Raw genomic sequence first — 14,803 nt, 5'->3', positions numbered from 1 at the left:
TTTTCATTTTGTGGAAATGTTTCTTGTTGACCACGAGGAAAATTAAGTCCAGGAAATTATCTACAACCCCATTGCTACTTCCTGGAGACAGAGGCCTAGAATCATTAAATATCAATAAATGGAGAAAAAAAACCATCATTTATTTTATCAACATACAGGTATTTGCTGACTTTTCATGAAACTTTATAAAACATAAACTATAACCGTTTTAATGATTAACCCCCAACCGCTTGCACAGCAAATTTCAAAGCGCTTTGATGTTCCTGGCCAAAGTTAGCTTCCTGCTCATATGCTATGCAGCAAACTGCTGTGTTTTAAAAACGTTTTTCCTTTTTGGGTTGGCAGCTAAACACTGTTGAAATGCACACACATGATACATAACTGATACATAACTTGTTACAACAGTTATACAGTTTCAGTCAGGGTATGTGGTCCCCTTATACCTAGCGGGACACACACAGACAATTATAATACATTTACAGCACTGCAGCCAATACCGGGCTGCAGAGCTGGTAATCTACATGTTAACTTAAAAACCCCTATAACTCTCTTCACCTTATATTTGGTGAGAGAGCTACGGAACCCCTCACTGGGTTCTGGGATTTGGGCATACCCCGGGACCTGTAATGTAACCCAGTTTCCTGCCCGGTCTTACTGCCCTGGTTTCTGCTGAAGCAGGGAGATGTGGTGGTGAGCTGCACACTGCTTTCTAAGGAGGATTTTTTCCGGTGGTCTGTGTTCCTCATGTCGTCAGGAGTCTGAGGAGATTCCTGAGTGCATGTTTCGGGGTAACCCGCAACATTGGCCCCCTTCTACCCAAACACACCCTGTCAACAGTTTAACGCAAAATCATCCCTGACTCTCACGCTTTGCCCATCTACTCTAGTCAGCACTCCTGGAACAGTAAAAACCCACACATATCTTTATTACACATGCAGTTACATGACACAATTTAGTTTAAGAGCTGACACTCACAATTCCCCAATATGGCTCAATCGCAGATCAGGTCCCCTAAGGTGTTCTGGGGTCTGGCTATATGTCTCTGTGTGCTGGCAACAGGAGGGCCTGATTCTCCCGCGATGACATGGGGGACAACAGGAACAGGTTACTGGGTTGAATGCCTTCGTTCTCGTTCAATGGTGCAGCGCCTCCATCTGTAGTAAGCCCCAGGGATGCGGGGTGGAATCCCTACCACAGAAATCCCCCTCCCAGGGATAGAGAGATTCCAGTCTCACACAAGGATTATCTTTAAAAGCAGCAGTCTCTTTATTCTCTTGGGCAGCAGCAGCAGCCGACAGGTACAGTTGATGCACAGTCCACTAACTGTTCGCCCTTGTGATGGTCCCTGCCGCCACTCTGGACCAAAGGCATCCAGAGTGGGGCTAGCTCTTCCCTCACCCTCTAAGCAGGATGAGAGGTAATTGGTCCACCTCACTAACTATAGCTATAGCAGCTCTAATCATGAGCTGCTCACTCCTCTCCTTCCTAACACTAACTCACTCTGAACTGACACAGACAGAACTAAATAGGAAGTGCACTGCTCTTTATGACTTCAGCAGGCACCGCCCCTGTGTCTCTTGATTGGACACAGGGTCAGGTGACCTACCTCCACCATTCAGGGCAAGTGCTTGAAGTGGGGGAAACCCATGATAACTCCTGGCAATCTGCAATTAGCAGAGTTTACACACAGGAGGAGGATAGAAATATACCCTCATTTCTTACCAGGGCTACATTTGAAAAAATATGAAATACTGCTATGTTTGAAATACTGCCATCTTGTGCTAATTTCACATATTACCATCATCAGTTCATTTTTCAAAGCATGAATCTTTGAGAGAAGTATCCTGGACTTAAATGTTATAAATTCTGCCATGTTTCTGGATTCTATCCCTTTTGTCACAATAAGTTTATGCAAATGGATGTTTTTTTTAACACAAATCTTGTTGAATATGCCTCTTATCCACTTTATTTATTAACCTTTATATTCATGACTACCACGGGGGGGTGGGGGGATAATACTTTTAGGCAATCCTATTAATGGTCATTGAGAATTTGAAATGTTGTGCCCTCAGTATGATCTGTGCTAGCCATTACTGCTGGAGTTTGCTGCATTAACTCATTTGAAAGCAGTCAGGCTATCATTTGGGGGTTCTTCTGGCTGTATTGGTTAGGGCCAAAATATGCATATTGTGCAGTACGTACTTACAAGTACTTCCTAGGTGTGATTGCCATAAAGTTCTGGTAACAATGTAAATCTTGCAAATCCCTGAATTTTACTAAAAGCAACTGAGAGCAATAATGGCAATAATGGGTATTTTTAAATCACATACAGAAAACCCTTTGTTATCTTGTGTTTAGCAAAAAAGGTTAATTATGAAATAGTTAAACTCAAAATAATTGGACAACTGTATGAAAATTAAGTTGGGTAGAATGATGGGCAGTAAGAATGATGAATAGGGAAGATATATTTTCCAATCAAACAACTAAAAGAAGACAGCACAATAACCAGTTAAATCAAACACCACTGTTTATTACACAACATGGTAGACAGGCTGGTAAATTGTGATCAATTGTTGTGAAGCATTGGGATACACTCAAATTGGATAAAGGACTCACTTCGATTATACAGGAGGGTCCCAGATTTGTATTAAGGAAGGCTAAATCGCTAGCTACTTCCTTATCTCTCAGTCTCTTCAGCTCTCAATCTAGTTATGGGGGATTAAATGTATACCCAAGGGGTTACACAAGTGTGGATACTGTATTATGTGTGTATATGTCAATCCCATTAAGAAAATTAATTGCATCAAACAAAAAAACAGATGATGATTCAAACCATTATTTATTGTAATACCAGTTACGTTCTTACGTACGTTACGTACTTCATTGTGGATGGGGCAGCTCCTATGTAGGGTGGACTTTTAGGCCCTTAAAAAAAGAGAATCATGGAGCATGTTCGCTCAATCAAAAAAAGAGATCTTTTACACCTCAGTTTCTAGGCATTTTGCCAATTGCCCAATTGGGGGGTATCTAGAACTTCACGGTAGAACAAGCTCAACAAATGAGAAATGTTTTGGATTTAGCATGGACACCCTGCACCCAATGTGTATAAATGTAGATTGGGAGATTACATATTTTTTGTGAGCCAATAATTTTTCATGGCTTTGTACTATATTAGGCTTACTCAATCCATATCGGAATTTATGTACATATTCAACTATGTTTTAATGTATAATGTATAATCCTTAACTCTGTTGCAACGTCTACTTTTGCCAGCTAGGATGCATTTCTATGTTTTCCCTTATTGTAGACATATCATCACAAGGATACACACTATATTGTTAGGTTGTGCAGACCTATTTTTATGTTCCCAATATAGGGTTAAATATTATGAAAACTTAACAAATTGATATTACTTTTGCTACGATTAGATTGTATCCTCTTTAGAGACTTCACTTTCTATGTAGCAGACATCTTTGGTTTCATTTGTGTGATGTATACAGTAGTTTTGGTTCAGATTTTACAGTATGATGTGATTGTTTATTCATGTGTTCACTGTGTGTGATTTCTTTTGCTTATATTAGCACTATCCTGTCTGCTATATTATCTTTATGTGGCGTTATGTGCCTTGAGACTTGAACAGTCTGAGTGCAGATGGACATATGTTTTTTACATATGGGTTGTTGGTATATTTATGAGCAATTTGAAATAATAGTGTTCTTTATATGTTTTTTATATGTTGTATATATGTGTTCCCTTGGATGGATTGCACAAGGCTTTTCATGGTTAAACTCATTTGACGGCTCCTGCCGCTGTACCTGGTGTTGTACATCGGCTTGATTCTTGGCAGAGAGTTTGGATTCCATGCGAGCTTGGGCTTCTATTTAAGGGGTTGTATCTGAACTTTGCTGTTACGCTTTGATAAAGTGTCTTAGCGACATGAAGCGCGTCAGAGGATGTATATCTTTTTGGCATTATGCCTATTAAATAAGTTTTACCTTTAACTGCTTCCAGTCCAGCCTTTTTTTCGCTCTGCTCTGAGCCTTTCTTGACTTTACGGATTATCTTAAATTGGGGAGAATCTCTCATAAAATCATCAGTACCTCAAAAATGATATCACACACGTTGTTTCCTCTCTTCTGTTAATATTTTATTTTGTTGACTGAAATGTCTTAGTTTTAAGTCTCAGGACTGACAGAAGATGTATCTTGTTTATCTATCTTTGGATATATATCTATTTATATAGCGCCATTTATGTACGTAAAGTAGCACTTCACAGCAGTAATATGACATAATGTGAATAAGTGCTTCAGGCATAAAAGCAACATTAGGAAAAGGTGTCCCTGCCCCAAAGAGCTTACAATCTAAGTGGTAAGTAGGAGACATATGCAGAGACAGTAGGAGGGTGTTCTAGTAAGTGCGTCTGCAAGGGGTCAAGGTCGATGTACAGTATAAAATATTATGGTGTCAGCCACGGTGCTACCATATGCTTTGCAAAGCATTTTAACCCAAGATATGTGATAAGGTCACCTAGAGAGAGTTTGTAAAAGAAAAGAGGTCCCTGGACTGACCCCTGGGGTACCCCTACAGAGAGATCGACAGAGGAGGAGATGTTAGCAAATGAGACACTGAAAGTATGATGGGAAAGGAAGAGTAAATCCTGGATAGAGCTTGGAAATGGATATATAGAGTATGCAGAATGTGAAGGAGAAGAGGGTGGTCCATGGTTTCAAAGGATGCAGAGAGCTTGAGTTATATGATCAGAGTGTAATGACCTTGGTCTTTGGTAGCTGGGAAATCATTAGTTTTTTTTGTGAGTGCTGTTTCTGTGGAGTGAGCAGTGCGGGAACCAGATTGTGGAGTATCTAGGAGATAATAGGAAATGAGACTATGGAGCAAGCGATAGAATACAAGGGCATTCAAGGAGTTTAGAGACAAAAGGCCGGATGAAGACAGAACAATAGTTAGAGAGACAGGTAAGATAATGTTTGTTTTTTTGAGTAATGTTATAACTGATGGAGAAGGATTTAGGAGTGCTTGTAGAAAGCAGGCTTAGAAATATTGCCCAATGTCATGCAGTAACTGCAAAGGCAAACAAGATCTAATTTTGCATTAAACGGACAATGGATGGAACATAATTTTGCCCCTTTATAAAGCATTTGTATGACCACACCTTGAATATGGAGTACAATTTTGGGCACCACTCCTTAGAAAAGATATTATGGAACTAGAGACAGTGCAGAGAAGAGCCACCAAATAAATAAAGGGAATGGATAATCTGATGTATGAGGAGAGGCTTGATAATTAGATGTTTACTTTAGAAAAGAGGTGTCTACGAGGGGATATGATAACTACTGTATGTACAAATATTTTCCATGATAGTACAAGGAGCTTTCAAATTAACTATTCATCCTAAGGGCAGTACAAAGTACACAGGGTCATCCTTAAGGTTGGAGGAAAGGAGATTTCACCAGCAGCAAAGGAAAGGTTTATTTACAGTTAGAGCAGTTAAAATGTGGAATGTATTACCTATGGAGACTGTGATAGCAGATACAATAGATATGTCAAAAAAAAGGTTGGACATCTTTTTAGAAAGGAAAGCTATACTGGGAAATACCAAATAAGTAAACATGGAAAGGATGTTGATCCAGGGAGTAATCTGATTGCCAATTTTTGGAGTCAGGAAGGAATTGATTGACTGGGGTTTTGTGTTTGCCTTCTTCTGGATCAATACACTGTAAGTATGGATATAGGATAAGTATCTGTCATCTAAATTTAGCATAGGTTGAACTTAATGGACGTATGTCTTTTTTCAACTGAATCTACTATGTAACTATGTAACTAAGTTGCGAGTTTGAAGGAGGGGGGACAGGTGCCAGAGTAGAGAAGGCGTTGAAAATATGAGATTATTTACACGTAGAAACAAGATTGAATATTTCTTGAACTCCAACCATGACACCATAGCCAACTTCACAAGTGAAGGAAGTTGTGCAACCTTTTATGGTCATTTCCTTTTCCACTCCATCTGTAAAGTAAGAATTTCAGACACTGTAATAAACAGCAATGATACCTGCAACATCTATAGCTGGGGTAGCCAACTCCAGGCCAGTCTTCTACTGAGCCACTGATTGAGCCACCTATGCAGAAGCTGGGATATCCTGAAACCTGACCTTTTGATAGTCATTGAGGATTTGAGTTGGCTAGCCCTGATCTTTGGATGTCTAACTAGATTTAGATTTCTGATAATAGTTACTGTACAGAATTACATCCAGTGAGCTTGTCTATAACATTGCTTAGTGAGAATACCCTCAGTATGATGTAAATATTATTGATACAATATTCTAAGCTCCGTACCATGTGCTCTCTTTATGTCCTGATCCATGACTAGTGATGTGCAAACTTTTTGCCTTATCGAACTCGGCGAATATTTTCTATTTTGATTTGGGGAAGAAGTGTCATTCTCAATCAGATAAAACAGAAGAAAACAAGCAGGGAAGGCAAAGACAGAGGTATTGTCCAGAGGGCAGTGCTCCTCTAGACTAGGCCTAGATTGCCCCCTTAGGCCCAAGTTAGGCCCTGACCATTGTTAGCTTATGGCTGCTACAGGGAAGGACCACAGATAGGGACACTTCCGCCCTTGAAGCACCAGTGTTAGGCACCAGTGACAAGATGCCGTGCGGTGACTTGTGGCCTTTGGCCTTTGACCAGACCACCAGATAACGAAGAGACTCTTACGATGAGAACCTCCGGCAGGAGTTCACCCAACACAGAGGCGGACACCTTCATTGACGGGCCGGACAGACCTACATTGGTGGATCAGACAGATCCTTGATGTTATTCGGCAGTCCTGAATGGATGCCCGTGGATGTAAAAGTACACCAACGGTCCACAGGAGTAGCGCTATTCTCTACACTTTTGGGTGGGGGGGCTAACAATGGGCAGGGACTTCAGAGGTATTGGTTCTCTGCACCCTATATACTTTGGGGACACTAACCACGTGTTATTTTGGTGTGTGTGTTATACTGTGGGAAGCAGGTTTCTGTATCCTATGTTTAGTAAACCAGTTGATATATACCCCGTGACTGTGTTTACTATTGTTATTGGTTCCTGTGATGGGTTTATCCCGCTATGCTGAGATCCCTCACAGGTGGAGGTACTGCACCGAGGAGAATAAGAAGCTGAAGCTCAGGCCTTCTGTTAGCCAAGCAGGTAACGGCAGCACAGGTAGTTCCTTAAGTGACGGGGAAAGGGGGCTACACCGCCAAAAGTTTGATCTAATTTTTCATTGATTTGACGAACTTTTAGAATATTCAAAACTGTGGTGAAACAGGTTAACATATCTCTGTACATGACTGCAGGAAACTCACAGTAACAGGGGAAGTTTCATATATGAAGTTAAGATGGCCAAAATATTGTAAACTAAGGTAATAGAGTTTCTGAGAGATGAATCAAGCTGCAGGGTATTTTCACATTTCTTACCCATCCTCCACATATTGACTGGCAGGGAATATCCAGACAGACTATAAGATATCACAAATTGTACTCAGCAGCTGAAAATGTTGCACTGTGACCCAGTCACAAAATCTGCTCCCTGATTGCAATGAGTGGATTGAGAATAATTACCTATCATTCTGACCCTCCCGATGTATTCCACACATTTGTCCTCATTTCCCTTGCACATCATCTCTTTGTCACTGATGCATTCCATCAAACCTTCATTAAAACAGGATGGACACATTTTTCCGTTGGGTTCACCCCTGTAAGGAGGCACTAATAACAGGCAACAGAATCAGAGCTCAACTCACATATTTATACACCATTATTATTATTTACACTGCTACGTAATTCAGTATGTGGAAAGTATTTATGCTAGTCTATGCGAAGGAGTTGGAGTTGTTTAATTGAGTAGTAACTCCAGTTGTATAAATATCCCCTCAAACCTCCCTCCAAATAAACTAACAAGAGAGACCTGTGCTGAAAAAGGAAAACACCTAAGGAACCCTGGGAGATATTTAAAAATATTATGCATAAGACACATACCATACTTCCTAAAGAGATTTAAATGAAAACTTTATTGAGTTAGCAAGCCTAAGGCACCTAGTGATTGGAATGGTGTCTAACCCAACAGGATTATAACCCACTCATCCTCTGTTACTCAGGACAGCAGTTCTAGCAGTGTGAGCAATACCAGCGTCTGATTCACAAATTGTTTGCATACTAACTTTCATAATTATTAGTGTTGCAATCATTTCCTGAACAGCATTTTATATTCACTCGTAGATATGCAGACTCAGATGAAGTATGTAGCATAGCGTTACAAGGTAGGTTTCTGGCACAGCCTTTGTATAGTGAGTGATATATTACTCCATCTGCAATGAGAAAGTAGGATGTTAAACAGGTGCTATCTAATATGAGGGATGAATCCTATTGCAACTAAAGGTCACATTCTTGTCAATGGAAATCCATCTAATTTTGTTAAGATTCAGTACAAATATTCCTAAGTTACTAAAAATTTATATAAGATAGGCTAGTTCTGGGGTGAGGGGGCAAAATCTGAGCTCCTTATACACCTCTGCTTTGTATTGAATATCACCGGGATGTGCATACATTGTTGCTTCTAACTATGGCTTGGGTCAAATACGACAACAACCCCATGTTCCTCCAGGGCTACATGTGAAAGTGCATGACGGGGGCCAAAATTACTGTTGGGGCTAGTCGGAAGGGAAGGAGAAAGATGGATGGTTGGTGCCTGCTGATTGGGTTTGCTGGAAGGGAACAGCACAGGGTGTATAGGAATATATTAAATACAAATATATACAGCTCAACCCCGTTATAGCGTGGTCCTCAGGGGCCACCCGATCCGACCGCTTTATAACAGGGGTCGCGCTAATTTTTAAAAAAATGGCCGTCGCACGTCCGATAGGGATCAAGGGGGAGGAGGGAGGAGGGGGTAGAGGTGGAGTGAGGCGCCGGCAGCCCTAAACATCCCCCAGCAGCCACCGTACTTCCCCCAGAATTCCCTGCACTCCCCTCACACTTCCCCCAGCAGCCTCACTTCCCTCCACCGAACCCCCAGTCCAGCACTGATCCCCCCTGCCAGCCCCGCACTGATCCCCACCAGCATCCCCGCAACGATTCTACCCCCCAACCCCGCACCGATCCCTGCACCAATCCCCAGCCCCGCACCGATCCTCCCCTCAGCCTTGCATTGGTGCTCATGTCACTGAGGGTGGGCCCAGTGGAAGGGGTGACACCCAGCGATGCCAGCCCCTCCCGCAGATCATCGCTACCCAGGCAGATGCCAGTTGGCAGGGTCTGTGAACTCCTCTTGAAGGGGGTGCACAGTGTCCAGTAGCTCCTCAGCGCCCAGCGCCCTGCTGACCCCATCATGCGTGTCCACCTCCAGCATCAGCTGGTTCAGCACCAGTACAGTGGGCAGCCGGCGTGCCCGGTAAAGCCCCAGAAAGTGGTCCACCATTAGGCACAGGTCTCCGTGGTATCCAAGCAGCCGGCACATGCTCTGCATCACATCGAGCACCCGCGGGTCTCGGAAGAAGCGGATGATTTTCTGCTGAACCCCAGCGAGGTCCGGGTGGCAAAGAGGGGCAGCATCAGGTTAACAGTCCTTCTCCACCTTCACCCTGCACAAGTCCAGCTCCAGCGTGTGCACGTGGGCAGTGGAGAGGCACTGATGGTGAGCATGGGAGCTCAGGGGTGAGGGCGAGCCACAGGCCCAGTAGCTGGAGGTAGCCCTGGAGGAGACCCAACGTGTGCATCTTGCCCTGGTCATCCTGAGAGCTCAGCACCCTGGGGAGAGAGACGACCAACGAGTGCAAGCTCTCAGACAGAGCCTCTCCCAGGGCCGCGCTCCTCGACCACTCAAACTCCCACACCAATCCCCCCAGCCCCACATCGATCCCCCCCATCAGCCCCATGATGCCCCAGCAGCTGACACCAAAGTTAAGGTTGTAGGGGGGGGCTGTGTGCATGCTGTGAGAGTGCGCAGTGTGCTGTGAGTGAGTGCAGTGTGCTGTGTGTGTAGTGTGTAGTGTGCAGTGTGCTGTGAGTGTGTGCAGTGTGCTGTGAGTGTGTGCAGTGTGCTGTGAGAGTGTGCAGTGTGTACAGTGTGTGTGTAGTGTGGATGCAAAAAAATATATATAATTTTTTTAAATATGTGGGGTCCACGCTCAAACCGCGTTATAAGTGGATCCGCGTTATAGCAGATCACGCTATAATGGCGTTGAGCTGTATATACAGTATATATACAGTATACTATGTTGAACACCTTATGTGTGTCTAAGCTCCCTGTTAACCTTTGAGAATACCCACTAAATTCCAAACATGTAATGTTCACAAGGGGTGACGATGCAGCCCACCCTCCTACAGAATGAGAAGGGGGAGAGAGCCTCACTTCGGATAACGGATAATGAAAAATATAATCCCCAAAATCAAACACGGGAACAATCCCAAAAAATAATTATATTTTAACGAATTATCTCCAAAACTAAATATATAATTTTCCCACTTTTCAAATCAGACCCTTATCAAAGAAATCAGTTAATTGTAAAGATCCCGACATCTGCCTGATATCACAAAACGCTGCCCAGGAGGAAATTTCCAATCCATGCCGTCCCTCACTTCCACATTTGCTTTCACCTCTGCGATATTTATCAACACGTATCTCTGCTCTCATTGCCTTTCTAATTCCAGTCCTGCTGTCTGCCCACAATCTGCTCTTGTTTGAGTGATTAATAAAAAGAGAATCTGAAATGTATCAGAGTGAAAAGAGGAAGGGCGTATTATTTGGCAAATAGAGATAGAGTTAGTGTTATGATTACTGGCAAAATGTACATTTAATAAACTGAGGGTGAGGTTTTGCAGAACAACACATAAATAAAGGCAGCGCCAGCTGGGACTTTTGTGGGGTTAAGGGCAGTCGAGCTTTTACAGGACTCGGTGCAGTGGGGCTTTTGCGGGACTCAGTGCAGTGGGGCTTTTGCGGGGTTCAGTGCAGTGGGGCTTTTGCGGGGCTCGGTGCAGTGGGGCTTTTGTGGGGACTCGGTGCAGTGGGGCTTTTGCGGGACTCAGTGCAGTGGGGCTTTTGCGGGGTTCAGTGCAGTGGGGCTTTTGCGGGGCTCGGTGCAGTGGGGCTTTTGTGGGGCTCAGTGCAGTGGGGCTCAGTGCAGTATGGCTTTTGCGGGCTCGGTGCAGTGGGGCAGAAGTTGCAGTGTCACATGATGTTGCGGTGCAGTGCGACATCATGTTGTCATGGTAATGCGGTAACATGTGACGACACAGCGCCATGACAATGAAATGCTGCAGGAGGAGATGCCGCTGGACAAGGTAAGAGACAGTTACAGGGGTCCTGTGCTCTCCCCCGGCAATCTCTCTCATGGTTGTGAGGAAGAGCGCGGGGCCTGTGTAGCCGCGGGGCTCAGTGCAAAAGCACCGATGGCACCGTCATCAAGCTCGCCCTGAAAAGGATCACTAGCACAGTTGTTCACAGTTGAGATGTGAAATAATAGTAACCTTATCAATGCTGGTCACGGAAGCAATATTTATGCACACAAGTTAATTCATCCAAATGCTGCTGTGTTATAACCAGAACAACAACCACCAACAATCAGATATAAAACAACAAAAATGAGTAAATACAATTAGCATGATATTCCTGCATGGTACTTACGGATTTCCTGGAGTTCAGAAATCACGACACATTTGCAATCCTCCTGACAGTCGATAGATTCCTCTTTGCATGTCTCATTGTTCATCTGGTGGCAGTGGAGGCAGCTGCCTCCGTGAGCTAGGAATGAACATAACAATTCAGTATGTAACCACTTTTACACAGTGATGCCTAATGAAATATTACAACACATATACAGAACAATTTAAATTATTATTAATTAACCAACATTCAACAATCATTAGGAGATACAGAGTATAACAAAAAATACTAATGACAGAGGGACATCCTACCAATGGTGTTGATGCTCTGGTATGATGCTCTTGTATTCGCTCGCTTGCTCTAATTTCTCAACACCTATTCTCTCCTAGACCCTCTACAATCTGGCTTCCGCACTGCTCACTCCACGGAAACAGCCCTCACTAAAATAACTGACGACCTCCATACTGCCAAAGACAGAGGTCATTACACTCTGCTCATATTACTCGACCTCTCTGCAGCATTTGACACCGTGGGCCACCCTCTTCTCCTTCATATTCTCCATACTCTTGGTATTCGGAACAAAGCTCTATCCTGGATCTCATCCTACCTCTCCCATCGTATGTTCAGTGTCTCTTCTGCTAACACTTCCTCCTCCTCTATTGATCTCTCTGTGGAGGTACCCCAGGGCTCTGTCCTTGGACCTTTTCTCTTTTCTCTGTATACACTCTCTCTAGGTGACCTAATAACATCTTTTGGATTTAAATATCACCTCTATGCTGACGACACTCAAATATACTTTTCAACACCCGACCTTACACCTGCTGTATAAACCAAAGTTTCTGAATGTCTCTCTGCTATATCATCCTGGATGGCCCTCCGCCGCCTTAAACTCAACATGGCTAAAACAGAGCTCCTCATACTTCCTCCCAAACCTGGCCCTACTGCCTCCTTCCACATTACTGTTGGAACTACGATTATTCACCCAGTAGCCCAAGCACGCTGCCTATGGGTCACACTCGACTCCTCTCTCACATTCGCCCCTCACATTCAAAACATTTCTAAAACCTGTCGCTTTTTCCTCCGCAATATAACAAAGATACGCCCTTTTCTCTGTTGCTCGACTGCTAAAACTCTGACTCATTCTCTTCCGTCTTGATTACTGTAACCTCCTGCTGTCCGGCCTTCCTGCCTCTCACCTGTCTCCCCTACAATCTATCCTAAACGCTGCTGCCAGAATCACTCTACTCATTCCTAGATCTGTCTCAGCATCTCCCCTCATGAAATCCCTCTCCTGGCTTCCGATCAAATCCCGCATCTCACACTCCATTCTTCTCCTCACTTTTAAAGCTTTACACTCTTCTGCCCCTCCTTACATCTCTGCCTTATTTCTCGTTATACACCATCCAGACTCTTGCGTTCTGCTCAAGGATGTCTTCTTTCTACTCCCTTTGTATCTAAAGCCCTCTCCCGCCTTAAACCTTTTTCACTGACTACCCCACACCTCTGGAATGCCCTTCCCCTCAGTACCCGACTTGCACCCTCTCTATCCACCTTTAAGACCCACCTTAAGACACACTTGCTTAAAGAAGCATATGAATAGCACTGTGAATATTCTGAACACATGATACATAAAGCTTGGCCCCCTGCAGACGCACTTACCAGAACTCCCTCCTACTGTCTCTGTACGTTCTCCCTACCTACCAATTAGACTGTAAGCTCCTCGGGGCAGGGACTCCTCTTCCTTAATGTTACGTTTATGTCTAAAACACTTATTCCCATGATCTGTTATTTATATTATCTGTTATTTATTTGATTACCACATGTATTACTACTGTGAAGCGCTATGTACATTAATGGCGCTATATAAATAAAGACACTCAATACAATACAATGATGTTTCAGGGTACAAATCCTGTCAGAAGATGTAAAATAAGTTTCCCCTCATTGTAGCCCTCTTTAAGTAGTGTCCAGCATGGGAGAAATAACTTCCTTACCTTGAATTCTGATTTCTACAGCTGTGAGCCCCATCAACGCAGTGAACACGATAATATCACCATGCCGATACTTTGAGAGTGCAGTGTCTCTTTACAGTGTTATACATTAGTTTCTTTATTTAGGAAGCAAAGGGTTCTCCACCTTAGATACTAGCACCTCTTATAGTATTTTAAAACTTTTTTTTCTTGGTTTGATGTTCCCCTCTCTACATTTTTTTGGAATGCCTAAAGAATATAAATGAATGATGTTTAGAAGTCTAGTAGCATAGACCTATGGTTGGTAATGGATGATTCCCAATGGTGCGGTTACTGGGATGATACACTAAGGCGGGATTGATATCTAAACTGCAGAGTTGCACTTTTCAGTAGAATAATCACCAGGCAGTTACAATAAACATCTCCCAGTACTAATAAACAATACGATAAGGACATACTTACCTGTGGCTATCAGAGCATAGAGGACACAGAGAGAAACGGTGAAATACATCATGATAATGATGAGGAAAGATGCAGCTAGATGCTATAGCCTCTGATGTGGCTCCAGTGCTGATCTTTATATTCTTGATAATGTGGTAGGAACCAGCTAACAGCTGATGCCAAGTCTCATGTGCCAATCTGCCCGATACCTTTATTAATTGTACATTGTTTCACCTTCCTGTCTTAATGAATAATAAACAAAAGGTTTGAGGGAATATCAACAAAGTTTCTAAGTCCATGTTTTTATATCTCAGAAGGCCAAAATAATGAATCACAATACATGTTTGTTCCACCCTTAAGGGGACACACTCCCTGCACCTGTCTCATGGGCCTGAGGATGATACTGAATACTCCTTGGAGGTTGGAGGTTTGGGAATTTTAATGCACATACTTGTTAGTGTACAAGGGTTGCATTTATTGTGTGTCAGTTTGCGTTGCTTTTGTGCATTAATTAATCACACTTCAATCATTGCTGTCTAACTGTAGTTACTTCAAACTGTGAAACAACAATAAAGTTACACAAATAGGATCACTGAGTGCAAGGCACGTTTAACTTGATCCATCTTTGAGCTACTGTCTGCTTCTTAGATTGTATAATTTATCCTGTTCCATAGACAACAATGCAATATTTCTCCATCTGACAAAGCAGACAAGCGAAGCTTGAAATCCT

At 43.0% G+C, this 14,803-nt stretch overlaps 1 protein-coding gene across 1 annotated transcript; it reads right to left on the bottom strand.

Moving 5' to 3' along the window:
- Positions 1–5,134: 5,134 nt before the first annotated feature.
- LOC142497940 (phospholipase A2 inhibitor NAI-like) lies at positions 5,135–14,188 on the bottom strand. The gene is made up of 5 exons (XM_075606409.1): positions 14,095–14,188; positions 11,684–11,800; positions 8,220–8,366; positions 7,621–7,767; positions 5,135–6,022 (listed from the first exon to the last, which is right to left on the bottom strand). Exons 1-5 carry the CDS (start codon positions 14,144–14,146, stop codon positions 5,904–5,906), a joined length of 582 nt encoding a protein of 193 aa, XP_075462524.1. The 5' UTR covers positions 14,147–14,188; the 3' UTR covers positions 5,135–5,903.
- Between the last annotated feature and the right edge of the window lie 615 nt (positions 14,189–14,803).

This window comes from Ascaphus truei, chromosome 6 (genome assembly GCF_040206685.1).
Source record: "Ascaphus truei isolate aAscTru1 chromosome 6, aAscTru1.hap1, whole genome shotgun sequence".
NCBI lineage: Eukaryota > Metazoa > Chordata > Amphibia > Anura > Ascaphidae > Ascaphus > Ascaphus truei.
Note: the sequence above shows the minus strand (reverse complement) of the source record. Positions and strands in the feature narration are given on the sequence as shown.